The sequence below is a fragment of the Carassius gibelio genome, chromosome A21 (genome assembly GCF_023724105.1).
Source record: "Carassius gibelio isolate Cgi1373 ecotype wild population from Czech Republic chromosome A21, carGib1.2-hapl.c, whole genome shotgun sequence".
NCBI lineage: Eukaryota > Metazoa > Chordata > Actinopteri > Cypriniformes > Cyprinidae > Carassius > Carassius gibelio.
Window position 1 is genome coordinate 8,998,798 of NC_068391.1, and position 26,958 is coordinate 9,025,755.

Consider the following 26,958-nt stretch of genomic DNA (forward strand, 5'->3'; position numbering starts at 1 on the left):
AGCATTTAAGCGAATGTTGATTAATTTCAATTATAATTGAAAGTGTTTCCAACCTTTAACTTGTGTTTATTGTGGTTTTGAATACATGGTTGCAGCAATAATTTACAATCAGTATTTTTTCATTCATTCATTCATTCATTGAATTGTGAAATCTCAGTGTATATTGTTGTGAGATTGGTGTTAGCCTAGCTTAACAGAGAGAACCATGGGTCTTTTGGTGGTGGATCTGGTGTTTGTATGTGTGGCCAAGTTTATTTTGAGTTGTGCGAGTTTGTGCTGGTTGGCGTTCTGTGCTGTTGGGAACATTATAGATGAGTGCCAGGACTCTTGTCTTACTCACTGCCATCTGTTCACACATCTCCTACCATTCTCAGTTTCCCGCTGAAACTCAAAGACTCGCTCAAACTCTCGTTTAGAGTACATTAGTGTAGAACATCACATTTAAGCATTTGTTTATATGGCTGCTTTCCCTCATCAGGTTTATTTGGAATCTTTTATGCATAAGGTTGATTCAGAGCAGCATGATATAAAGCGCTGGCACTTTTCATTATGTAACTGTAATAATCTGTTTTGTTAGTGATGTTTGCAGCCATGGTGGTTGGATCTTCATCTCATCTCCTCTCCTTCCCTCTCCTCTTTCTGTCTTCTACCACTTTTCATGTGTTTAAAACTCTTGTGTCTCCTATTTATCATATAATCTACTACTTTTATGTTGTCTTCTGTTTTATTCCTCATTTCTCTACTTCTTTTCGTCTTTTACTATCTTCAATTATCTTGTGTCTAGTTCTTCTCATATCTTCTGTTACTTATAGTTTCATCTATTGCTTCTCATTTTGTCTTCTACTTCTTGTATCTTCTTTTATTTTGCGTATCCTCTGCTAACTCTTCACCTTCTTCTAAAATGTCTTGTATCATCTACTTTTTGTATCATCTACATTCTCATCTCTCGACTTCTCTTCTGTCCTCTCCTCCAGCGTCTTATCTTTTCTTCCCTTCTGTCTCTTCTCTTCTTGTCTCACACTACTTCTATCCTCAGTTTTTCCTCCTACTACTTTCCATCTTGTCTCATCTCATCTTGTCTTGGCCCATCTCGACTTGTCTTGTCTATTCTCTTGTCTTCTACTTCATCTCCTCTAGTTTTGTCTCACCTTATCTCACCTTTCTTTTTTTATTCCTGTTTGCTTTTCTTTTCCCTCAAAAGTCCTGCTGTGTCTGTGACCACATAAGTTGTTCTGTTGGACAGGTGGTAAACCCAGCACACATTACAGCTAATGTAGAGACACTGCTGCTGTATCTTACCTCAGATAAGCGACTGTATAACATTAGTGAAAAAGCTACGATTCTCTCTTACTGTCGCTGCTATTGTGAGTGATGGGGAGTATTGTGCTGGTTTCATGAGGTGATGAATGTTGCGTCCTGGCTCTGATCTCATGCTCCTCATGCACACCGAAGCACTGAGATGAGGGAAAAATCAATATTATGAGACAACAGAGCTAGAGCGGTTGACCTGACCTGAGGGAGAGATGAAGAATGAGAGACAAAGCTATGAAAGTGACTGAGTACAAGAATGAAGCGCCGCTTTAGAAACACAATCCAGAGAAGAAATAGCCAAAGCTTTGATGATGGATGAGTCACATATCGTCCCCGCAGCAGGTGATGTTGTGTTGAAGCTCCATGAAAATGTAGACACATTAGCAGATGAACATAAGAGCAATTCGCCTAACAGGCTAACACATAGACTAATTTAGTTGGATTGATCACTCAATCATCTGTTCTACTGCCTTGATGCAAGCCAGAAGATAAGTGGGAGAATATGAGATGCAATGCATTATGGTTTGTCATGATGTCATTAATTCAGTCCTGAGTGTCCGCATTAGAGACATTCCTTGTTTATATATTTGAGCAGATATACACAGGCCCACATGCCATTCCTGCTCTCATTTAGAGGAGAAAACATGATCAAATTAGCCATGATTTTTCATAAACAAACACTGGGCTGGGCAAAATGTATAATCTCCAGAAATGTGCTGAGTTGTTTGTGTAATTTTGTAGCCACAGAATCTGTGTGTATGGTACATTTAATACATATTAAGGAAGTTGTATTGGGTACATTTTGGCATTATGTGAAAAAAGTGCTTCTTCAGACTCTGTTTTTTTATTAGAGTTTGTATATTAATGCTCATTGTAATTTATAGCTGCAGGAGTATAAAATGTAGTGTTTTTAATGAATCATTTAAACATGTTACTTATTTATTGGTAGTTTTCACGCTATATTTTCTCAAATATCACCCATTACCTATGCTAAGAACCTTGAAGCTCCACACACATCTGCACTCAGTGTTTTGCTCTGACTGAGGAACAACTGATGTCACCATGGCAGCAGTCAAGGCAAGCGGAAAACAGCCATGAGCATGAGGTGACACAGCACCATCTTCACTTTTGCATATGTGCATGTGCTTTCCTGTGTGTGTGTGGGTGTGGGTGTGTGGCTTCTGCATTATACATTGAGACCCTCTAGCACACCATCTGGAAGCCTCTAGAAGGTCCACCAATAAGCCTACTCGCATGTGACTCACGACTGGCATTAAATCAGTGTAAATAGCGCACACATTTAACCCTGTTCCCCAGCACTAATGCAGCTGGAGAGAGGAGAGGTCTTCACAGATCCGTGAAAAGCATTTAACGTCTGTGATTTCATTGAGGAGTTTCATGCCACATGTCCGTTAATGTTGTCATTAGTGGCATAGCATGATCCGTGTGTGCACACATGCTGTGCCACTAAAGCCCATCATAAAACATGGCAATAAACACAAGACACTACTCTGTAATGTTGCAAAAGTTTATTAGTGGCATCAATTTCTTAGTTTTTTTACAAATAAAATTAAGTATTATATTTTTCTGAAGTTGTTTTTCTTTAAAATGTCTTGCAACTCAATTGAATATTTAGATATTTCTTTAATGCTGTTAATGTAAACAGTATTTTTTCTTTACTTTTTTCTTTTCTTACATATATATATATTATGTAAATTATTATTATTATTATTATTATTTTAAATATGGAGGAGCTATGATGAAAAATATGTTTGTTATAAGAAGGTTATTTGATTTTGCTGTTTTGATTAAAAAAATTAATATATAGTAACTAACAAGAAGACTTTTTTAGACCAGATCGTTCTAGTGAAAGGATAACTATTTTTAAAAACCTTGCAGTTACAAAACATCCTAAGATTGTGGTGCAGTGTTTTTCGACTTTCAGAAAATGTTAAAATCTAGACGATCTTGATTTATATTGATCTGGAAATGTAAAAATCGAGTAGATTGTTCTGTAATTTGCTTTAAGTGACATTTCTTTGGCTAATTGAAACCTTCTCTTGTTCTCACAGGTGATCTCTGCGCTGTCCAGAATCTCCCACAACAGCATCGCACAAATCAAAGGCATCAGGTAACGGACTTCCTTCACACATGCTGATAGTGTTTCCTTTCAGTCGTGGTGTGTCTCGAGTCTTGAGGGATCTTTCACGGCTCTCTCTCGGGTTGCACCTTTTATGCGGCTCCGTTCAGAGCCTGGAAGGGAGAAGCTGTTGGCACAGACTACCGCATATGTGTGAAACCTTTGGTCCAAACCCATGAAGTGTGTGGTTGTCGCTCCCCTCAGGTCTTTTAGTAAGGAGGGATCCCTTTTTTCCAATAAGTCACTTATGGTCATCAAGCCTGAATTTATTTGATAAAAATGTACTTAGTGGATTCTGAATTCATTGCCACAGATTTCGCCTATGCTTCGCAGTTTTTCGTTTGGTGTTTTGACACAAACTTCTCGTGGGGGCGGGCTTAACAGTGATCTACTCTGATTGGATAGTGAGCTTTTGATGAACAGGTGCTCTCTGACCAGGAAGTAAAGATGCCACTCAGCGGCATAAGCATAAGCGAAATCTGTGGCAATGCATTCAGAATCCACGACTAGCGAAAACCAATCTTGGAAAAACATTAACAAAGAATGAAGCATATTTGAAGAGCCTGTTAAATTTGTGCGACTGAGTTCATTTTTTTTCATTTAAGTTACTCTCAGCATGGTTTGGTTGCATTGTTTTATTAATGAAAGACCCTAGGGAGAGATTCCTCTGCAGCATCTTTATGCCATTTGACCTCTCAGCTAGATTGGTTAATGGTTATTCTGAATGCCTGTTAATTACTTAGCTATCAAAAGACAGAGTGCTGCTTCACTGAGGGAAACTGTGACATTACACAAAAAAAACTCTTGTTACTATTTCTGTTTTTTCAGCTGTGACCACAAGCTCTTCCTCTGGGCTTCCTTGCTTGCTTGAGTTCCAGCGGGTGAAAAGAACACAAATATGTTACTCTGTTTACTGTATATTGTTCAAATATAGCTTGTTTATTATTACACATGTAAAGTGTTTTAAGTCACGCACACACCATAAGATATAAACCACTGCTTTTACATATGAAGGTCCTGCTTCAATAATAAGGTCTTTTACTGAGTAGCATGAACAAAGAGAGGTAAAGTGTAAGTGATTCATCATGTTTTCACCCTGTACTGCAGCACCTGTTGACACGATGTTTGGTTTCCTCTTTCAACTGAACCATTGCTATCTCAGATTCTGCTCAGACTGTATTTCTCACCAGATGGGTTGTTACATGCTGATAGTGGTTATGTTACTCACAGTCTATGAGATCAGATCACCCTCTTTTTATTGTATTTTTAGGCAGAATGCTGTTTCTACATTAAACATCAGTGTTCAGATTGTCATCTTTCATTCATACTGTAGTGTGTGCTGCTTTGTTCAGTACCGGGAACTCGGTAGCTCTATTCCAAAGCCTTGAACAAGCTTGAACAAGGAGTTGGGCAGCATGTTCCTAAAGAAAGGGCCTGATATTCTTGATGTTGAATAAAGCAAATCTGCAGGATCGGACAGTTTTAGCAATGTGGTCTGAGAAAGTCAGCTGATCATCAATCATAACTCTTTTTGAAGGAGTTATGGTTGATGTGCCTAACTTGATGTTGAAATTTTAATGAAACAATGGGTTTGCTGGAATCACAAGCAGTTCTGTCTTGGCAAGGTTGAGTTGAAGGTGATGGTCCATCATCCAGCAAGAAATGTCTGTTAGACAAGCTGAGATGCGAGGAGCTACCATACAATCCATTCAGGTTAACAATTTTTCCTAACATGTGTTCCCCGGGATACGAACCCCCAATGTTGCCCATGCTAACGCAATTCTCTACCGCTTGAGCTACAGGAACACTATGAGATGGAATAGGATCAATTGGGCAAGTAGTAGGATGATTAGAAAGGATGAGTTAGGAGACTTCACTCAGAGAGTGAAGAGAAGGATGTAAATGAGTGCATGTTTGCTGGTGATATGAGCTTGACTGATTGTGGTGTGGAAAATTGTGCACTGATGTTTTTAATTTTATTAATGATTCACATGGCAAAGTCGTCAGGTATGAAAGATTAAACAGGAGGGAGAGGAGGAGGACAAAGAAGTGAGGAAAATGTTTTAAAAAGCATGCGAGGGTTAGATGAATTGTTCATTTTGAGAGTGAGCGTAGGTTACGTCGAAAGATGACATGTGGAGGGGTAAGTGATGTGTCAGAGACCATGTTGAGGTTAAGAGTGAGGAGGAAGTGATCCGACGTGTGCAGTGGAGTACCCAGTACATGATCAGTAGAGCAGTGTCGTGTATAAATAAGGTCCAGTTGGTTGCCTGATTTGTGAGTAGCAGTAGTTGACACTCGGTTGAGATCAAAAGAGGCAAGCAGAGTGTGGAAATCAGCATACAGAGGTTTATCTAGGTGGATGTTGAAATCTCACAAGCATAACTAGGGGAGTACCATCCTCAGGAAAGGTTGAGAGCTTCACATCTAATTCATCCAGAAAGTTACCTAGTGGTCCTGGGGGTTGATAGACAACTACAAAATGTATTTTAAGAGGGTAGGTAACAGTAACTGAATGAGATTCAAAGGAGCTGTTGATACCCAAAGATGGTAAAGGATTACATTTCCAATCATTAGAGATGAGCAGACCAGTACCTCCACCTCTTCCAGTCAAAGGGGGGGACTGGGAAAATGAGAAATTATTGGAGAGTGCTGCAGGTGTAGCAGTGTCCTCTGGTTTGATCCAGGTCTCTGTTAGGGCCATGAGATTAAGCTTTGAATGACTAATAATGGAAGTAATGAAATCGGCTTTGTTTACAGCAGACTGGCAATTACAGGGACCAATAGAAATAGAAAGTAGTGTATTAGCAGATATTGGCAAAGTGCGCAGGTTGTTAAGATTGCACATTGTGTGATACGTGGTCTGCGAGTGGTAGTGATAGTAGGGATCTGGAAACATATAATTGACAAGAAAGGATGCTATATATATATATATATATATATAGTTCACCTTGACCTATTTACACATGCAAGATGATTGCTGTGTGTTATGAATGCGCACACACACACACACACACACACATGCATGAAAGATGGTGGTGTCAGGTCCTATACAGATACAATCATAACAAATGAATGACAGAAAGCATTATGTACAGTACATGAATGGTTTTACTGCTGGTAAAGATAGAAATTGCAGAGCAAATTGAAGCTGCATGTAAGCATCAGATAATCGTCCGCATCCACTCAGCTCTCTGCTTTATTGATTCTGTGGTGACGGACACTGCTCTTCTATCCAGTGTGAAAGTGCTGTATCTCACTCAGTCTTTATCAAGTCCTAGAGAAAACCAGATTCTGCCGGTGGAGTGATCAGGTGGATGCTTTCCTGTGATCATCCTTCCAGTGATATTCCAGTATGAGCCGGACAGGATCAGGTGCTCTGGGCTGCTTCGGATATCAAGGGATTGCTGAACACATGCTTTTATAGAAGACCAATATAATCATACCTTTTGCTTGCAGTTTTACTTGGATGATGGAAAATAACAGTCATTACAATTGAGAGAAAAGAAAAAAAGGAGATATAAGGAGAGATTTTTAGTCTTTCAATTAGAATTTGATTTTACAGAATATTAAAATGTTACATTTTATTTTTAATGACTAAAAAATATTTCATCATTTTTTTAAATACATGTTTCTTAAATCAAATTAAATTTAGTGCAAATTATCTTAACACATGATGATATGAAAACTAATGAAACACTTAAACAAAAAAGCTTCCTAAATGACTGTAATGCTTCTATAAGAATATGTAAATGTGGTGTATAGTTTCTTTCAGCATGAATGAGCATGAATGAATGAGCTTATCTGTTTTTGTAATCATGCTGCAGTATGTTTTCTAATCTTGTGAAACCTAATAGAAAATGAATCAGTTTCACATTTGTTCCCTGTATATCTTTTGTTCACTTCATGGAACACACTGCCGAATGCTTCAGATGTTTCAATATTCTTCAAGCTCTTCTGAGCTGTCGCTTTTTGGAATAGAGAGCAAATATCTGTTTCTGAGAGATAAAAACCCAGGGATACTGTTTGCTTGGACACAAATGAAATTGGAAGGAGACTGATGTGTCTGCCAGATCCAATTAAAGTGAGGATTGGCCTGATGTGTTTCCGACTGTAATCACTGAGAGATGGGAACAGCTTTCATATTACTCTGATTTCTAATGATCAGGTTTGCCACAGCTCTTGAGTTTGTGTCTTTGTGTGTGTGTTTATGTTTCTGCATTAGTGTGTGGGTTTGTTTAATTGTCAATGTACGGCATGTCCATGTTTATGCTGCTAATGATGCCTGAGGGTTTATTAAGGAGTGAATGATTTAAACTAAAACAAAGACTGATAATTGATCCTATGACAATGTTTGATGTCAACTAATTAGGCACACCACAGTAGAGAATTGTGATGTGATCTCTATTTAGCAGAATCACAAATCTACGCCTTAGCCCTTCCCCTTTCCCTTACCCCTCCGTTTTGCACGTTCACTTGAAGGGGAAGGGATGTCTCGATTTTCTTTTGGTTGGAAGGGTAAGGGGAAGGGCCAGATAGCCCTTCAAACAAAGATTTTTCAGGGACCACACTTTTTTCAGGGACCACACACAAAGGGGTATGTATTATCTCGGAAACATGGCTGCTACAGCGAACAAAAAGACACATAAATGTAAGCTTTTTTGGCATAAATAAAGATTTTAACGAAAAGTAATCATTTGTTTTATGTTACATTCAATTGTGAGTTCATATTAGCGGTCATGTTACTCAAAGAAATGTTTGCAAAAAATCGCTAATATTTGCTAACGTCATATCATTACAGACTGCATGATAGTGCCACAGCATATGTCTGATCAGGGCGATAACTGCCGTAGACTAATCCCCCCAATAATTAGAAATTATTAAAACCATTTTCTCAAATATTGCCTATTTGAGAAAGAGAGAGAGCGAGAGAGAAAGAGAAATTGAATTTTATGTGTATTAGCGTCTGTGCGTTTATCTTTTTAGAGTGAGTTTACTTAAAAACAGCAATTGTAACCTCTCGTCGCTGGAAAATATAATGTAGCGATTCAGTATTTAAACTTTATTTAATAAAAGTCGTGGGGCAGCGTTGACAAGTTTATTTTCTCCTGGATGTGTGAGCTGCGCGATTTCCGATATGTGTGTCTGTCAGTAAGCAGCTCATTAATACAGAACGATAATTAAAGGCTCTAATGCACACCAGCACACCAGTATATGTGTGTATTGTAAGAGCTAGACAACGAATGATGACGTGTGATGGCATAGTAGTGGTGTCCCAATCCTAAGGGGAAGGGGTAAAACACAAAATTGGGATTGGGCCTTGGACACCCATTAATGCATTTGTTTCTTGTGATCAATGATAGATGGATAATTGGATGGATGGATGGATGGATTGGGAAAATGGTAATAATAAAGAATATTTGTATATGTCCAAATTGGTGTAGGTGATGTATTTGGTTAAACAGTATACAGCATTTAACTGTTAGAAACTGACTTTGGAACTAGAAAGGTATATTATATATAAATGTGAAATGATCTACAAGTAACATTTTTTCCAGCCAGATCCCTACAAAATGTTCCTTGATTTAGATGTAATTTGCATACTGTTTAGATGAGCAAGCAATGGTATTTATTCAGTCATTATGTTTCAAAATGTTCATAAATGCTGGAAAAACCAATAGAAATACAGTAAATACCGAACCTCTAAACTGTTGCTTTACTTTTGCTTTGACAGGAGATGCAGGAAACACGGTTTAATTCATATGATTAATTTGTATGACATTTGTGAGAAGGTTTAACCTTCTTTTCTTATAAACATGTCTGTAGCAGATGAGATGGAAGTGCTTTTGAACCGAGATGTTTAATTAGCGATTCATTTGATGAAGCCTTGTAAGCAAGCTAATTATTTTGCTATCAGCAATTATTACATCATGCGATACAACATCTTTGTGTTATGAGTTCAGGATGGTGATAATCATTCTCGCTCATCAAAATGCATCTGAGTTGAACATTTATGCCATCACCTCAAAGATGTAATGCATCCATTCAGAGGTTATTTTCCTGCTGACAATGACTGAAATGCATTGTAATAAGGAAATGAATGATGTGGCCACCATCTACAATTGAGCTTCTCATGGTGATGTTCCTTGTTACGCTTGATTGCATGTTCTTAGGTCATGCTCTAAGTGCATGCTTGAACACAACCCAGACAGTAATGCAGACTGCTCTCTTCATGTCTGTTTTTATATTTCACATGTATGTGCATTTATTTGATGCATATACACACACACACACACACACACACACACACACACATACACACACATCCATATGGTGTGTATCTTTAATGTTAAAGCTATTAGTGATGTTCTCTGTAAGCAGTCGGAGAGCATCTCTCTCTCTCTCTCTCTGTCCATCAGAAGGCATAGCACCTTGAGTGTCGTGTTGCTGGGAGGTGTGAGGTAAAGAGTTGGTCACATTGTCAGGGTATATGTGTGTTTGTTAGTCTGCTATTGTGTGGGTGGGGATGTCCAGTGTCAGCATTGCTTAATAAAGGGGGTTCTTTGTGCGTCTAATCTAAAAAAAAAAAAAAAAAAAAGTGACCGTTTGCTTAGATCATGTGTTGAAGCTGTCTAGTAATATGACTCAAGGTCAGAGCCTTTCCTTCCCTAAAGCTCTGTATTTCTCTCTCTCTCTTTCTCCCTCCATCACTGCGGTTTGACAGCTCTGTAGGGACAGGAATACAGCATAGTTATGATTGAAGTGCTGGCCTTCTGTCATCATGAGGTTGAAGCAGATTTTTACATTTTCTGAGGAATATGTCAACAGTCTATGCCTGTGCCATTGTCACAATGCAGGGGTATTGTGGGTAATTGCCAGGGCATCGCTGTTTTAGGTAGATTATCATGTTGATATTTTGTTCAGCAAAAGACTAAAGTGACAGTTTGTGTCAGCAAGTAACTTTATAAGTGAGTCTTAGAACCGCTCATTCAAATGATTTATTCAAAGCACTGATTCATTCACTAATATGTGTAAGTCAAATTTATTTGTTCAAAAACAGTGTTAAAAAAGTGAAAGTCATTGAAGTGAATGAATAATTTGAGATGCAGTGGTTCTTTCGTGGGTTTATTTATATTTTGCTAGGATTGCTAGGAATGGTTGATAGGTTTGACTATTTTTTTTTAATGGTGGCTTGGAGGATGCTTGGGTGTTCTGGTTTATTTAAATCTCTAATAATGAGCCAGAGTAGAAAAAAATACATTTAAGGAAGTGAAGCCACATAAAAGCCTGTGCCATTTACGACCTGACAAATATTAAATACACATATGGCTCATTTAATTTCACAGAAGAGCAGCAAAAGCATCCAAGTTAAGAATTGGCTCTTTTCTATCATAATGTGAAGAGCTCCATAAAGCCATGATGTTTTGTGTTGGGAAGAAAGACTGCATTATTCAAAGCTGTGAACCACGTCTATTAAATTGTTGTGACTTTGACACGTTAAAGTGAAAGTGACCAGGTCTGCCTCAAAATCACTTTATTTTCCACGCCTCATGTTTTTTACATGCAGCACAGCACCTTTTGCCCCACATAATGTGTGAGATTAAGTGATTTGATGAGATCTCTGGAGGAAGAGCCATGCCATAAATTGAAAAATTGATCGGTCCTCCATTTGCAGCTTTCTAATTGTTATGTTCGTGAGCCCAGGATTTAAAACTCCAGCTGGTCGGCTCTCTGAGGAGTCTAGAGTCCGACCCGCAATTACTAAGAAAAGTTCTGAAGTGTTTGCATTTAGGTGTTCCTGTCAAACTGCAACTGTATTCTGTCGGAAATCAGATAAGTGCCTTTGAAACATCTGTCTTATTGTTACAGACGTCAATCACAGAGGAGGTGGACGGCTCATGAATAAACCCACTTGTTGAATTATGGATGTCATAGCAGTCAATCGTGCTGTATTTTTTCCTTCTCTGTGTGCTGTGGCTAATGCTCTCTTTCTCATCTCTTTTCTCTCTGTCCCCAGGCCCTTTCCATCAGAGGACACAGCGGTGAATGAAGATGATGTGTACCGGAGCTTGGAGGAGTTGGCAGAGTAAGTGTTTTTAATCATAGAAACAGAGTATAATGGGAATTAATAAATGTTCTCAAATGTTTAACAAGTTCCTTAAGGTGTGGTCCCATTAGCGATATATTTTAGCAGAGGTTTGTGCACAACAAAGATCCATTGTGTATTGTAAATAGCGTAGCGAGGAAAGAAGTCACTTTCAAACCAAGAAGCTTTCTGTTTATCAGTGCAGTAATTTTGTGTGCCCCTGCCCCTTTAATTAAAGTCCAACCACCCCCAAAAAAACAGAATACTCACTAACTAATTGTGAATAATTAGGCAGCTGGGCCGATAGGTGTCATATATTAGCAGAGAACGGCATGACACAGGTGTGTTAGTGCAGACTGCATACATTAAACCTCTCAGAATGCCTGTTAGAAAGCCGTAAATGGAAACCAGTTTATGTCAGACTCAGACCTCAAACAGTCTCAATTTAATAGCTGCCCAAAGAAGTTCTTTTTGGTAAAAGTTTTTTTTTTTTTTTTTTTTTTTTTTTTTGTGAATGATTATTTATTTATTTATTCATTCATTTTTATTAATTCAAAATTTCCTATTTGAATTCCCTTTGCATAAAATCTACAGTAGTACCTTTTAAAAGTAATTTATTCAGTAGATTATCCACAAGTAGTTTAGATGTTTAATATATAAGCCATTTTTTATTCAATCACCAGTAAAAAAAAAAAAAAAAGCACTGGAAATCTGTAAAAAAAAGTATTTTTATTATTTTATTTTTACCTGGGGGTCTTTACGGCATTTCCAGAAATACCTCATCTGTCAGCAAGCTATTTAACTTTACCTTGGTTACATATTTACTGGTTACTTATCAGAATTCACAAAAGAACAATTTTCAATACATCACTTGAATCCAAATGTTTGCAAGCAAAAAAAAAATCAACAAATGCAAGAACAATTTTGTCAACTGGCCTTTGGGCCACCTTTACTGTTGATTCCTGGTAAATGTTAGGTTTTATGTGTATCTTTGACATTTCCACTGTCGCACTGATCCGTATCAACTTTAGACGCTGCCTGATATGGCCTCAAGTGATTGTTGACCTCTTTCAATCTTCTTGATATCTCTCTGCAGTCTGTCCCCTCCTTGCATGCAGATTCATGTCGAAACACATTTCAGTGTCTAATCTAATAGAGGTTAAACCCATACCCAGCACACAAACACTCACTGCACCACCACTGATGGAACAGTGAATTTGCGTGAATTAATTAAACTACCCATCCATGTGGACCCATGACCTTTAACAGCCGTAAATATGGTTCAATTCCTGCACGACGCTGCCATCTGATTAATGAAAAGCTCCGCGATATGATGCACCAGGACACAGTTTAACAAGCACTTTCATCAGGCTGCTCGGAGCACTCTTAATTGGACTTTGATATCATTGTCTGCATTAATGGAAATGTGCATGAATGGGTTTGCTGCATTGCTGCTGAACCTCAGAAGTAATGTGGCTTCAATAGTTTTATTATTTATAAGCCCGTGCCTGTTTCTGTTACTGTAGATTGGAGATGTTTCTCAGAATTGTGCCATAAATGGTGCCAAATGCTGTGTGAATGAGAAGACTGCGGATTGTGCTCAATAATAGTGTATCTTTCGGTTATTGATGTAAAGAGTGTGGTTCACTTGAGGGGATAAATAGTAGAAAGTGCTAATCAAGGTGCTTTTGTGAAAAGTTAATGGTGTTGAAGTAGCTCTTTTCTCTGCCTTACTCTTGAATGTGAGAAATGACTGAGACACTCCTCTTCAAAAAAACATTAAAAGACAGACAGTAGCTGCATTTACATGGACCCTTCTAATCCGATCATAATAGGACTGAAAGCCCAATCAGAATAAAAATGTCACATGTAAACATTTCAATCGGATTGAATTGGCTCGATCCGACTAAAATTGACGTTTTTTAAACAAAACTAAATTTACGTTTTAAAACAAGCCTCAAATCAAATAAATAACACAAATAAAAGTAATCTCTTCATATAAACAAAAAAGGCTTTGCATTTTACATGAGAGGCAGCCACTGCATTCCAAATAAATATGCTGCATACATGCAACACGGGCAGTTTTTAATCTAAATTAAATTGTATAATTTTAAAATTTAAAGCAAAATCAGAATGCTTAGGCTTCATTTTTGTAAAACTATACAAAAAAAAATATCTGAATGAGATGCAGATTCACTCTCTGCCAGTAGGTGGCACTTAAAGCGTTTCCTTGGTTTCTGCTGTAAACAAAGCAGTGCTAGCTGAACTTATCAACTTTAATATGCATTATAAAGAGACAAGATGAAAAAAAAAAAAAAAACATCTAAACTTTCCTTAAGACAGTAATTTCCCCTCAGACATACATTCATAGGGCCCTATTTCAATCTAAACACAAATTGTAAAGCGCACTGCGCAGGTGCACTCAGGCCATGTCCAAATCCACTTTTGCTATTTTAACAACGGAAAAACGGTTGGCGCACCTGGGCGCATGTTCTAAACGGGTGTCCATATTCTCTTAATGAGTAATAGGTGTTTTTTGGGCGTAGCGTGCAATAAAACAATCAGATTCTCATCTTCCATTCCAGTGGTATAAATATTGCAGGGTTGTTAATTCTGAGTTATTATTTGTGAGTTATCTGTGAGTTCACATCCAATTCAGCCCTGTTGGTTTTCCCAGCATCACCATCTCTTTCCACTATATTTAATGTGTTCTTTCAAAAACTGACAAAGCATGAAATTGTTGAATTTTAGCAAGCAGACTGTGTCCCTTTCTCTATCAAATAGCAATCAGATGTGTGGCTGTACATCATGTCAGCAATGATTTACTTCATCCTAACTGTTAACATTCTCACTTGAGGCATTGTGGGTAGTGGAGCCTGAGGCTAAAGCACTCTAAACTTCCAGGAGGGACAAACGACTGCCATTGGCACCTGTCTCTCCTGGCACCTCAGGTTGAACTCGGGCGACCTATTCAGGCAAGATGATGGATGTGTTTGAAAATTTGACACATTCAGTGCAATCCTCAAATAATGTACAGAACATCTCAACCAAGTAGTTTTGCACTCCGAGAATTCACATGCTGCCTCAGTGCTGTTTATTAAGCCCTCACTAGCCCTTCTGTAGGTAACCTGAAACAAAGATTTCATTAAAATGAGAATTTTCTTTAGTCCACGTGACTTATTTCTGTAAGTATATAAAGTATATTTATAGTACATACGTACATTTATAAGTAATGAGATATATATATATATATATATATATATATATATATATATATATATATATATATATATATATATATATATATATATATATTATTTTTATATATTTTTTTTTTTTAAGAAATAATTTTGATGATAAATTTCTTAATATATTTAATTTTTTTCTCTCACAAAATGTCATTCTTTCATTAAGGCTTTTTTAGTCATTATGATATCATTATCATGAACATCTCATTGATATATTGTTTTTGCCTGTGAAAACAAGCTATGTGTGAATATATATATTTTTAATTTTGAATAAATCAGTAGAAAGGACAGTGAGTGTCACATCATTGACCAATCTGTTTTGTAATGTTAAATATTTGTGGAATGAAGGAATTTTGAGTAAATGTATACAATTTTAAATTCTAATTTCAGCAATTGAATTCTCAGCAAATCAGAATGTATAATCTTAATTTACTGTTATTAAATTATTATTGTTATATATTAATATTATATTAGGTATCAGCCACCCTGCTGTCTTGAAATGTATGTCAGCTATTGAAAAACTAATTTACGTCTGTGCCCTGCTGATGCTCTTCTAAATGCTTTCAGTTTCTTTTTATTTTGTTTCTGGTCTTTGGATTTGATTCAAGTCCCAGGGGAGACTAAAAATTGCTTTTTTGCCCAGAACTGCAATTTGTTGTCTTCAGAGAGACTTTGAGATGGTCTGAGACTCAAGGTCACATCTTCTGACAGATATGCAAAATGTTGCCTGTGTGATAACATATGTACAGATCTTTACACCATGTTGGCCTCTTCTAGTACACTGGGTCAGTGTGGCTTTGCCAGTGTGCCAAGCAAGCAGAAACAACATGTGGTCCTCTTTTCTTGCCATCCCCTGAGTCCATATGTAGTGTGTTCTGCCAGTGTTATGAACTGTTCCCCTTATCTTGCCTCTCATTACTTCATCCAGGGTTACTAGGATCAGTTCTAGTGTGACAGTGTGTGAAGTGAACTTTTATTGACATACTGCTAGGAATTTGGGATGGATCCTTTGCTCTTCTTTAAACATGGTTTTCCCTTTCTGGGTTTGTGGTTGGCTAAGCAAAGGAAAGGTTCAAGAATGTTGTTAGACAAGTGAAATCACTTGTGAGTGGTATAAGAACAATCTTTGTGGTCCTTATGGTTTAGACAGCACAAAACCACAAAATATTTCATAATTTCAATGTATTCTTGGTTATGGCCCAAATGGAGTCATACCCCGGTATCATAAAGAATCTTTCCGCACTTTCAGTATACATATTATGACTATATAAGCCATGTTGAAATCATAAACTAGTTATGATTTTTCCATTGGCACTCAGAGATGTAAATGTATAATGCCCAATTACCAGAGCCACAAGTTGGATCAGCCTTAATAACATTAATTTCACAGTGGAGCTAGTTTTTGGTTTGTTGTATTCTTGTATAAAGAAGCATTTTGTGCTATTTCCAAGTGCTCATGCTGATTATGGCCCAAAGTTTGTGATTTTACATAATTATACCTTATGGGTTCATGTCATTGCATCCAAAAGTAGATAACCGTTTTGTGCTATCCAGATTTTAACAACAGTAAGAAAAGAAAAAAAAAACTAAGTTTTTTTCTTTAGTCCACTGTGCAATGATAGATGGCAGCTCTGCAAGTGTGGAAAGTCAACTCGACTAATGAGGGAGGACAGCAAGTCATCCGTCCTTCAGTTTGAACTGGACAACCTCAATTCATACTTCAAATAATCCCTTCTCCATGTGTACACAGTGCTGCGTGTTAGATGGAGGCCAGCAACTTTCTTTTTATTAGCCTGTCCATTTCTACCTTCTGTTCAAACATAAGCTTGCGTGGAAAATGACAACCATTCAAATCATGTTCAAAAAGGTAATTATTTTTAATTCAGCAATTTCACAGTTCTTCAAAGCGAAAGTAGTCTTATCCATGGAATGGTCCTGCTGCAAAACACAGTTTTAATGAAAAACGGTTCAATAAATTTAGAGCATTTCACCTTTTTTCAAACTTGTCCTTTAAAGAAGGTATTAATTGAACGACAGTTATCCCAAGAACCTTTCTATTACAATAGTTCTATTAATTTGTTATATTAATTGATTATGGTGCTTTACACTCCTGTGGGCTTTGCAGTATAGGATGGAATCCGAATGAATAGTGCAAGTAGAACATCAATGAATTTTACTTCTATTTTGCAAAGCAATGCAAGATGTGATAAAACATACAAATATAGGCAGATGCTTTGTTTAAACAAACTCTTTAATAAGACCTTCTAGTAATACATCAAATTACCCACAATGTCCCTTGAGGTCTATTATCAAAGAATCCACAAATTGTTCACTGTAAGTAACAGTGGATTTACTCTTATTCAGCAGCCTCATCTACAAACTAAACATTTCAGTCTCTCAAAGAAATAAACCACTCAAAAATTATACTCTTGAGTAGCATTTGTTCTGAACGTCATGTGTGTTACTGAAGGTGATGAAGTTCTTTATAAAACTGTACAGCTGTTTTCTCTCGTTTATATTTCAGGCTGCTTTTCTGGATTTGCAGTTATAGAAGGTCACACAGATAGATTAACACCCAGAAACTTATGCTAGACTAACAATCCTCCAACCACTGGCTTCCATCCATCTATGCCAGTCTTGATTCCGATTTCTTATGATTCAGTGAAACGGTTTTGGATATAAACCAAGATGGTGATGGCTTAGAAATGTATGTAGTCTACACATTAATTCATGCTGGCTCACTGTATGATTCTACTGTACTACCTTGAACTGTTCATTTGTGAACTGAACATTACTTGGACACATTCACTTCTGATATCAGAACTCTCTAAACTTTAATGAAGACAGATGCATTTTCTGTAAAGCTGCTTTGAAACCATTTGTAGCCTATTGTGAAATAAATCCAAATATATTTGAATTGAATTGAGTTGGTGGATATAGTTGTGCACTGAGCAGCTAGTCTGTTATCTCTTACAAAACCCTACAAGACCAGCTGAATCCCTCTAAAACCAGCAAAAAGATCCGCAAACCAGGTTTGCCTGGTTTAAAATGTTTTGTTGTTTTTTTCAGCAGGGAAGTATTGTGCTCTGTGAAGCAATTAACTTTCAGTTTGTCGCAAATAAATCATTTTGGCAAGGGATTGCTGCTGCAAATCAAATCACACAAACTCCCTGAAGCCAGCGGAATCAACACCAGTCATTTCTTATCTTTGTTGTTCCCCTAGCAAAATATTCTCTTAGCCTTCATTAGCATTGAAATAATAACGTATTTTGATAAAGAGCATGAAGTGTTATATAATAGCAAAAATATTATATATATCTTGATGCAGATATACTGCTGCATCTTATTATAAAAGCAAATGTTAATGTTGTTATCATCACTTGTTTTGGAAGGGATGACTGAAAGAAGGATGGAGGGATCTGTTTGTATCTCTGTTCTCCATGAGCTGATGAGGCAGTGAGCTGATCTCCTGGGCAGGAGTTTGATTCAAGCCGCATTAGCTTTTCACACTTGTTTTAGCCTGCAATTGAGCACATCCGCAGAAGTGCGGAGGGAACTTGTTGCTGTCTGGTTGCAAAGCCATCTGGTATGTGTGTTTGAGAGAGTGAGGTCTTCTCTTAGGGAGGAATGAATGACTGATTTGATTGTTGCTGTGAGGCACAGCTGGGACCAGGACACCTTCTGTGATGGCAGCCCGTTTTATTCCGACTGTTCCTTTTCTCCCCGGAGAGAATGACGGCAGAGTGTGCACTGATGAATGGCATCGCTACGGTCTCAGGGCTCTTTTCGATGTCTGATAAAAGCATGCACAAGCTAATCAGAGCCGTGAACTGTATGTGATGACACAGACTATGTCTGTCCCTGACCAGGAGAGATGGGATAAATTGATATGATCTCTTTCATGTTGATCTGATACGTTGGCATATTTTGTAAGACACTTTCTATTTTGACACGTAACACTGGATATTTTAGTGCATTGTTTTGTGTCTTTGTGCAGTACTTAGCGTCAAGTGATGACGAAAAGGTAACTTGACACTGCAGACCTGGTACATTGTGACTGGCTTGGAGACAGTTATGTCTTTGGCACATCATACTTCCATGGACTACTGTTAAAATATATATTTAAAAAAATAAACACACCAAAACATGCATTTATTTGATGAAAAAAAAACTGTAAAAAAAATAATAATATGAAATATTATTTCAATTTAAAATAATGGTGTATATTTAAATTAATGGTGTTTTATTCCTATGATGGCGAAGCTGAATTTTCAGCCAGTTTTTTTTTCCAGTCTTGGCGTCACATGATCTTTCAGAAATAATACTAACATGCTGATTTGATGCTTAAAAAAAAACTGAACAAACTCCATAATTTGCTGCTTATTAATAGTTAGTTAGGTAGTTGTTAAGTTTAGGTATAGGGTATTAGTTAATAGTGAGAATTAGTTAATAGTGAGAATTGGTCCTTATGAAAGGGATAGTTGAAAATGAAAAAAATGAGATGAAATGAAAAATGAAAATCGCCCCATGAATTAGGCTTATTCACCCTCAAGGCATCCTTCTGTATGTGTATATGACTTTCTTCTTTCAGACAAATCCAATCGGAGTTAAATTGAAAAATGTCCTGGGTCTTCCAGGCTTTATAATTAGTGATCGACCGATGTATCTGTTTACCGATATTTTTCCCGATATTTAAGCATTTTTCCATAATCGGGTATCGGTTTTGTAATATCGGATTCGCCGATTTGCGGCGCCATCTTGTGGCCGTTTTGAGATTTCCGCCATTGCAGCCCGGGTGTCTGAGGAGATCAGTCAACAACAACTCAGTGCACAGGTAAATATATGTTCTACTTGGTTTGCTTTAATTAATCAACTTTATTTAACATAACAGACATGCACAAATGAGATCTGAGACATAAATTCCTAATATAGTTAATTTATGCAGCTTGTTTCTAAACAATTGAGACGAACAATTGTCACGTAGTGTAATTCATCATGTCCTGCCCCAATAAAGACGTATCTTTACATGAATTAAATAAAACAGACATGAATGAGTGCATGTTGAAAATAAAAGCGTTGAATTTAATTCTCTATCTGTTGTATTTGCTCACCATTAGTCTAGAAGAGAAAGTTCGTTCATATTGCTTAGCAACTGACGGATGATCTGGAGGCTTAAGCACGGCGACTGAATGAAACTTTTGACAAGATTATCTTGTTTAAACACCCTAGATTATATTATCATTTACTACATAACAATTATTTCGCTAATACACATATAAATATAGCCTACCGCTTTGTGGAAATTAATTATTTATTATCTCCATGCGCGATCGCGGTTGATTAAGTTATAGTCAAACAGCACTTTGTCAGTTGGCATTTCATGATTTAACGTTAGATTAAATTTAGATCATAAAATGCCAACTGACAAGTGCTGTTTAACTTTATATAGTCTCGGGAAAAAAAGTTCGTTCATATTGCTCAGCACCTGACTGGGTTGATGATCAGGAAGCCTCAAGCAATGCCACTGAATGAAACTTTTGACAAGATTATCTTGTTTAAACACCCTAGATTATATTATCATTTACTACATAACAATTATTTCGCTAATACACATTTAGGCTACATATACCGCTTTGTGGAAATTAATTATTTATTATCTCCATGCGCGATCGCGGTTGATTAAATTATAGTCAAACAGCACTTTGTCAGTTGGCATTTCATGATCTAACGTTAGATTGAATCTAGATCATAAAATGCCAACTGACAAGTGCTGTTTAACTTTATATAGTCTCGGGAAAAAAAGTTCGTTCATATTGCTCAGCACCTGACTGGGTTGATGATCAGGAAGCCTCAAGCACGGCCACTGCATGACATTTTTGAAGGAAGCAGGCTTACAGGGCAGAATGCTGAAAGACTCTGTTTTCTACACTAAAACCTAGTTCTGCTTAACTGGGAGTAAATAGCTATGCACTCCTAAATAGCCCTCCCGCCCCCACCAATATGTTAGAATCATTTTTGTGCTTTATTTTTTTACCTGTTTTTATTTTTTTACCTCATCAAAGCTTTTATTTTAAAACAAAGACACTTAGTAACAGTGCGCTTAAATTTTTTGGACTCAGACCCCTCTATTTATTTGTGTATAAATATAATGTTTTTTTTTTTTTGTATGCAAGGGGGGAGTGATTGTTATAAATAAAATGTTTTTTTCAGCTCATTTGTGTTGTAATAATTGTCAGAAACAGAAGTATAACAGTAAATAAATATCGGTTCTGCATATCGGTTATCGGGTACATAAACATACAAATAATCGGTATCGGTATCGGTTATAAAAAACCAATATCGGTCGATCACTATTTATAATGGCAATGAATGGGCGTTATTGTTCAAAACAAAACAAAACAAAACACTGGTCACGAATTAGAAGTAGAAAAACAATGATTTTTTTAAAGAAAAATGTCAGGAATTTGAGATATTCCAAGAGGAGACTGATTTTCCTTTGCTAAACATAGGAAACTTTGCTTCCATTGCTCCTGTAAACAAAATCTTGGTTCTTGTGAGCCTTTAGTACACCTAGGATGCCTTGAGGTGTGAGTAAATCATGGGGTAAATTTCATTTTTGTTTGAACTAATCCTTTGAAATTAAGTGTTACCAAAATTCTCAGAGCATTAAATGGAGACCTTAAAAAAGGCCTTGGTGTTCAAATGCTGTAAATCCATTTGTATCTGTCTTTTTATTGTATTTTAAACCACTGCTTCCTCTGTGCCTTTTTTTCCTGCACAGTGAGCATGATGTGGGAGAGGATGACATATACGACTGTGTCCCTTGTGAGGACGATGGGGACGACATCTATGAGGACATCATCAAGGTGGAGGTTAGAAAGCCTATGGTGAGTGAGACGCCATACGGACGACTCTCATTGGTGCGTGTGTGAGAGAGGATATGGATGGATTGTTTTCCTGTCATTTTCCCATGGCTGTGCGCAAGTTCACTTGCTCTGCTTACATTTACCGCTTTGCCTCCTTAATGCTGCAGATCAGATACATGCAGGTAAGTTTCATGCTGAACCGCACATGATTCTCTTATGCTCCTTCAGTCCTCTTTCCTTTCTTTTAAATGTGTGTCGGTACAAGCCCTTCAGCCCTTTACAAATATACAGTATGAAGAACTTGCTGAAAAGGCCCACTCTCATTAGGCCTCATTTATGAAACGAACGTACGACAGAAAATTGGGCGTACAGTCGTTTCAATGCGAAACTTGGAATTTATCAATATGGATGTGATCGGTGGCTACGATCTGGTCTCGTCTTGTGTATACAAGTTTTTGAGTTACCTGCACTTGTGCACAGCATATAAATCTGGTGGAGAATTGTAGAATGACAGCATTTTGTTGGTGTCCTGACCGTTAAATGAAGCTCATTAGCCAATCGTAAACCAGTAAGATTAGAATGTATTTTGGGGGGAATTAAGTCTATCAAAGGAATAAAAAGAATAGGATCACACAAAATATATAATAGGCTTAATATGATTAACAGATTAACAAAAGGAAAAAAAAAACTTGTGCAACAAGTATAGGCTACGCTGGTTCATTTGTGACACTCTTAATTAATTTTCTTTATTTTCTTTATATCTTTATTTGATTAAATCCATCTGATCACACAGGCACCTCACGCACACACACTCAGACAGCTTTAGTTCAGTAGTCCATTGCCTGACAGTTCAGCCTTTCATCATCAAACTAAAATGCAGTCAACCAAACACAAAAGTTACACCGTTTACACGGTTTCATGAATCACACGTAAACTCTGTCGTAAGTTGATTTGTGTGCACAGATCTGCGCTAGTTTCTACGTTAGATTGATAAATGAGGCTCATTGACTCTTTATTGAATTTCCACAATTTTATTTATTTGGAATAGGTGACCAAAAAAATTTATATTTTGCAATCAGATGTTTAGAAAAATGCTATTTTTCATGCAATGAAAGCATATAATGGCCAGATCTCTATAACACCTCAAATATCATGTTTAGATCCCTCCATCCTACTTGAAAAGTGAGGAACAAATCAGCATTTATAAAGGCAGACGCTGACATGAAAATGTTCTTATGTCTACACCAACTGTTGTCAGAGATGTATTTGGCATTCCCAATCCTGGCTGCTTTCAGTGTTGCTAGGCGGCCCTTTGGATGGATTTTTTCCTTTTTTATATTTTTTTTTTACTCTCTACCGAAACAATTGTTTGTGATCTTAAATTTCTTTTAATGTAAGCAGTTTTGCTTTGACCTTGTCCACCAACAGTACCTGATGTTCAAAAGTTTGTTTGTAATGTTCATTCCAGCTCTGACTTTCAGCTGGCGTGCATCTTCCCCCGGGCTTGCCGGCTTGCATTACACCAAGAGCCAGATTACACAATCAATTGCATTATGTTCTATTAGGTTATTTTCTATTGTTATTGTTTTGTGAATTAACCTAATTTAGTGCCTTAATCCTCATCAAACCCACATTTATGGCTTTCCTACAGTTTTTTTGTTTTATACGTAGACGTGAATGTTGTTTCGAATGAATGAAAGACTAAATTCTAGCATGAACCTCAGTGTTTTAACCTACAGTCTTTGTCAACATTTCCCTTGAGGTTTTGTTGTGAAATATTCTGTCCATCTCTGTCTTTTACTGTAGTATGCTTTGGCCATCCTGATTGTGACCCGAATTCCCTTAAATCACAGATCGATCCTTCTGCCGGTGTTTAAAGCTGCTGAGTAGGTATCCTTCAGGATGATACCAACATGTTTTTTTGTGTGTTTTTTCTTTTTCCCATAACAGAAAATGGGCATGACAGAAGATGATAAGAGGAACTGCTGCTTGCTGGAGATTCAGGAGACAGAGGCAAAGTACTACAAGACACTGGAGGACATCGAGAAGGTGAGAGTGAGAACATAGAGAGTTTTAGAGCTGGAGAGAGTGGAAATGAAGACCTGGAATTGGGTTTCGGTCTTGATCGGCACACCCCTATTCAAAATATATAGAGGGAGAGGACAAAAGATGAGAACTGAGCCCTAGGTGACAAGTGTACTTAGATGGCTTGTTGAATTATTCAGTTTCCTTAATGTCAACTTTCCATTTACTTTCATAATATTACTATACAATAATACTCAGTCTTATTGTGCAAAAATCATTGATTTATGGTTTTCTAAAGAAAAAAAAAACCCAGGGATGCACAGTATATCTGCATCAAAGTTATTTTAGTGATTTTTTATTTATTTATCAATATTGCATGTTCAGTTGTTCATGCTAATTTCCGTATTTTTATGCATATATTACCTTTGTTAATAATTTCATAACATTTAAACTTAGCAAATCCCAAAATGAACATTTGTATACTGTACATTGTAGTGTTGTGATGTGCAAATTTACATTTCATCTATTGATTTTAGTTTTTAATCTAGACAAATGTTACATGAATGTGTAACATGTTGGCAGGGAACATGATTTTGGCAGCCAAAAATGTGTGTAGGCATTAATAGGTTTCAGCCTAAATAATAGGTTTCAGCCTAAAATTGGGGTTTTCTTGATGCGTGTCCTCCTTTTGCCCTACAGACTCAGGTGTCAGTCATATGACAGAAATGCCATGCACTTGCATAAAGTGTGAAAACGTCCATTTAGTAAATCAGTTTTGTTGGCACTACATTGATACTTGCCCTGGGGCTTTTGCATGCATTCATTCTTGTATGTACAAATTGTACAAAAACTGAAATGTGTGATGTTTTGTCCTGCCCTGTTTCCAATTGTACTGTCACACACAACAAACAGAATTTTAAGCGTGACTAAATAAGCCAGTGAACTGGTATTAGAGGTGATGAATCGCTGTCAAAGCAGTGAGGGGTCACGCAGATTTCATATACCAGACTAGTGATGCGCGGGTCGTCTCATAACCCGCGAGTCGGGTTGAGGTGGGTTAAGAAATTGGCACTTTATTGTGGGGCGGATCACTAAAAATAAAAAAAATAAAAAATCAGTTTATGGTGCATGGAATTTAGTGGTGGAAATTTTGATTATTTCAAGAGATTTGTTGATTTTTAGTTCGTTCACCAAAATGATTCGTTCAGATTCGTTCACTGATTTGTTCAGTGACCATTTCTTCTTATACACAAATACGCCACAGCAGGTGGCCAAAAAGAGTGTCTTATGTGTTATGGCTTCGGTAGACGATCGATTTACTTGTGACAAAAACTGATTTGGCTTTATTAAAGTGTGTGCATGTTCGCATTAAATAAATAGTCTAAATAAGTTGTTCAGATGAACAAAACACAAGGTTTTCTTGCATAATTAAACATTTTAATTGTTTGGTCAGACTGTTCATATATAATATATTCACATTAATAAATCGTGGATTAAACGTGGCGTTATGTTCTGTATGCTAAATATGAAAACAAGCGAATGTGCACCTATAACTGCGCTTTGTATGTGCTGATTGCTGATCGAGATTTACTTGGGTAAAGAATTATTCGGGTAAAGAAATTTTACTTTATTTGCGGGACGGGCCAAATAATTTCAGAAAAGCGGGACCCGCGGGTTGGAAAAAAAGCCGACCGGCGCATCACTATACCAGACAGATGCTTTGTTAACTGAATGTCGCTTGATTTTTTTTCTTCCTAATTATGCCAAACGTGTCAGTATTGCTCAGAAAACCATTTCTGCTTTGAAACTGAAACAAATAGATGCATTTGCCAGGATTTCTCAGGATTTAGTATGTTTGAACAGCCTGCCCACAGCCATGCTAGACAAATAGTATTTGACTTTTGTTAGTCAAAGACAATTATCAAACTTCAACAAGATATAAGCAGTCATATTGCATGTATTTGATTGTATGCTTTGACTTTATGTTTAATAATTGAATTACATGTGCCATTTCTGGAAATCAGCTCTGATTTTTCTGCCAGGTATTATAGGGCATTCATGGTATTTTCTTCTCTTTTACCTTTTTAGAATTATATGATTCCCCTGAAGCAAGTGTTAACACCACAGGACATGGAGACCATATTTGTGAATTTAGAGGTGAGTGATCATTTACTACTCTATTTTACATTTACAGCCTAAAAATATTTTGTGTTTATTTTTTCTGAAAATATGTTTATTAACAATCACTGTGAACTGTATGTTACTCATATTTTTGTATTAGCTTAAATGTTGAATTTACTAATTATAGTTATGTATTTGTTTACTTTAAAAATAAAGTACATTTATTTTTTATTGCTATATATATACTGTATATATAATGCATATATATTCAGACACTGGACTGTCAAATTAGCTCAATGAGCTGTCTATGTTAAGTAGTTGAAATGGCATAAATGGTAAAATTTTAAATAGGAAAAAGCTTGTGTCTGACAACAAATGAATAATTCTGAAAGGGAAAAAGTATGGAACAACAAATTAATAAATATTGCTTGGGTGGCAATTTTTGACCATTTCTCCACAGGACATCATCAAGGTCCATTTTGCTCTGCTGAGGGCCATTGACCTGACCATGGTGAGTGGGGGCAATGGCCTGGGAAAGATCTTTCTGGACTTCAAGGAGAGGTCAGTACCTTCATGGAGTATTTTGGTTTATCAGTGTCAGTTTTATTATAACACCTTTCCCTTTTGTCAACACCTTAAGCCTCTGTTGAGCTGAAATGACCTCAAGTGAAGGAGGCAAAGTCTTCCAGCGTACGCCCACCCCAAAAAAATCCATCACACCAGCAACGCCTGACCGCAGCAGCCCAGCTATTTTAAAATAAATCCTCATCAGAGCCCACAACCCACAGGGCTTAGAAAGAAAATAGACCTGTCTGTGAGAGTCTGCTGCTTTAGAGCTAAACACTTCCTGTTTTGAGTGCTCTTTTTGTCTCCTGTAGCTGCTGTATTAGAAATCAATAACCAGATAATAGAGAAAGTTTTAGCTACTTTATCCACAGTGGATGACAAATACTCAGGGGTTGAAGTAAAATCATAACACCGTTTCATCTAGGGCTGGGCGATATATAAAAAAAAAATGATATCTCGATATTGTCAAAATTTTTACGATATTCGATATACATCTCGATATGTTTCCATTTGCATTTAAATAATAAAAAAAAAAAAAAGATTTTCTTTTGCCCATATAACAAAAACAAAAAAATTGCTTAAAATAAGCAAACA

The 26,958-nt window shown here is 36.9% G+C and overlaps 1 protein-coding gene across 6 annotated transcripts in view; it reads left to right on the forward strand.

The window, feature by feature from the left end:
* LOC127941786 (guanine nucleotide exchange factor VAV2) overlaps positions 1-26,958 on the forward strand; it is a 151,677-nt gene that overhangs the window by 101,604 nt on the left and 23,115 nt on the right. For all 6 annotated transcript variants that reach the window (XM_052537188.1, XM_052537186.1, XM_052537187.1 and 3 more), the window contains exons 3-8: positions 3,384-3,442; positions 11,469-11,537; positions 21,567-21,672; positions 23,602-23,700; positions 25,765-25,833; positions 26,258-26,358. In XM_052537188.1, coding sequence (XP_052393148.1) covers positions 3,384-3,442; positions 11,469-11,537; positions 21,567-21,672; positions 23,602-23,700; positions 25,765-25,833; positions 26,258-26,358 — 503 coding nt within the window. The remainder of the gene's footprint in view (positions 1-3,383; positions 3,443-11,468; positions 11,538-21,566; positions 21,673-23,601; positions 23,701-25,764; positions 25,834-26,257; positions 26,359-26,958) is intronic.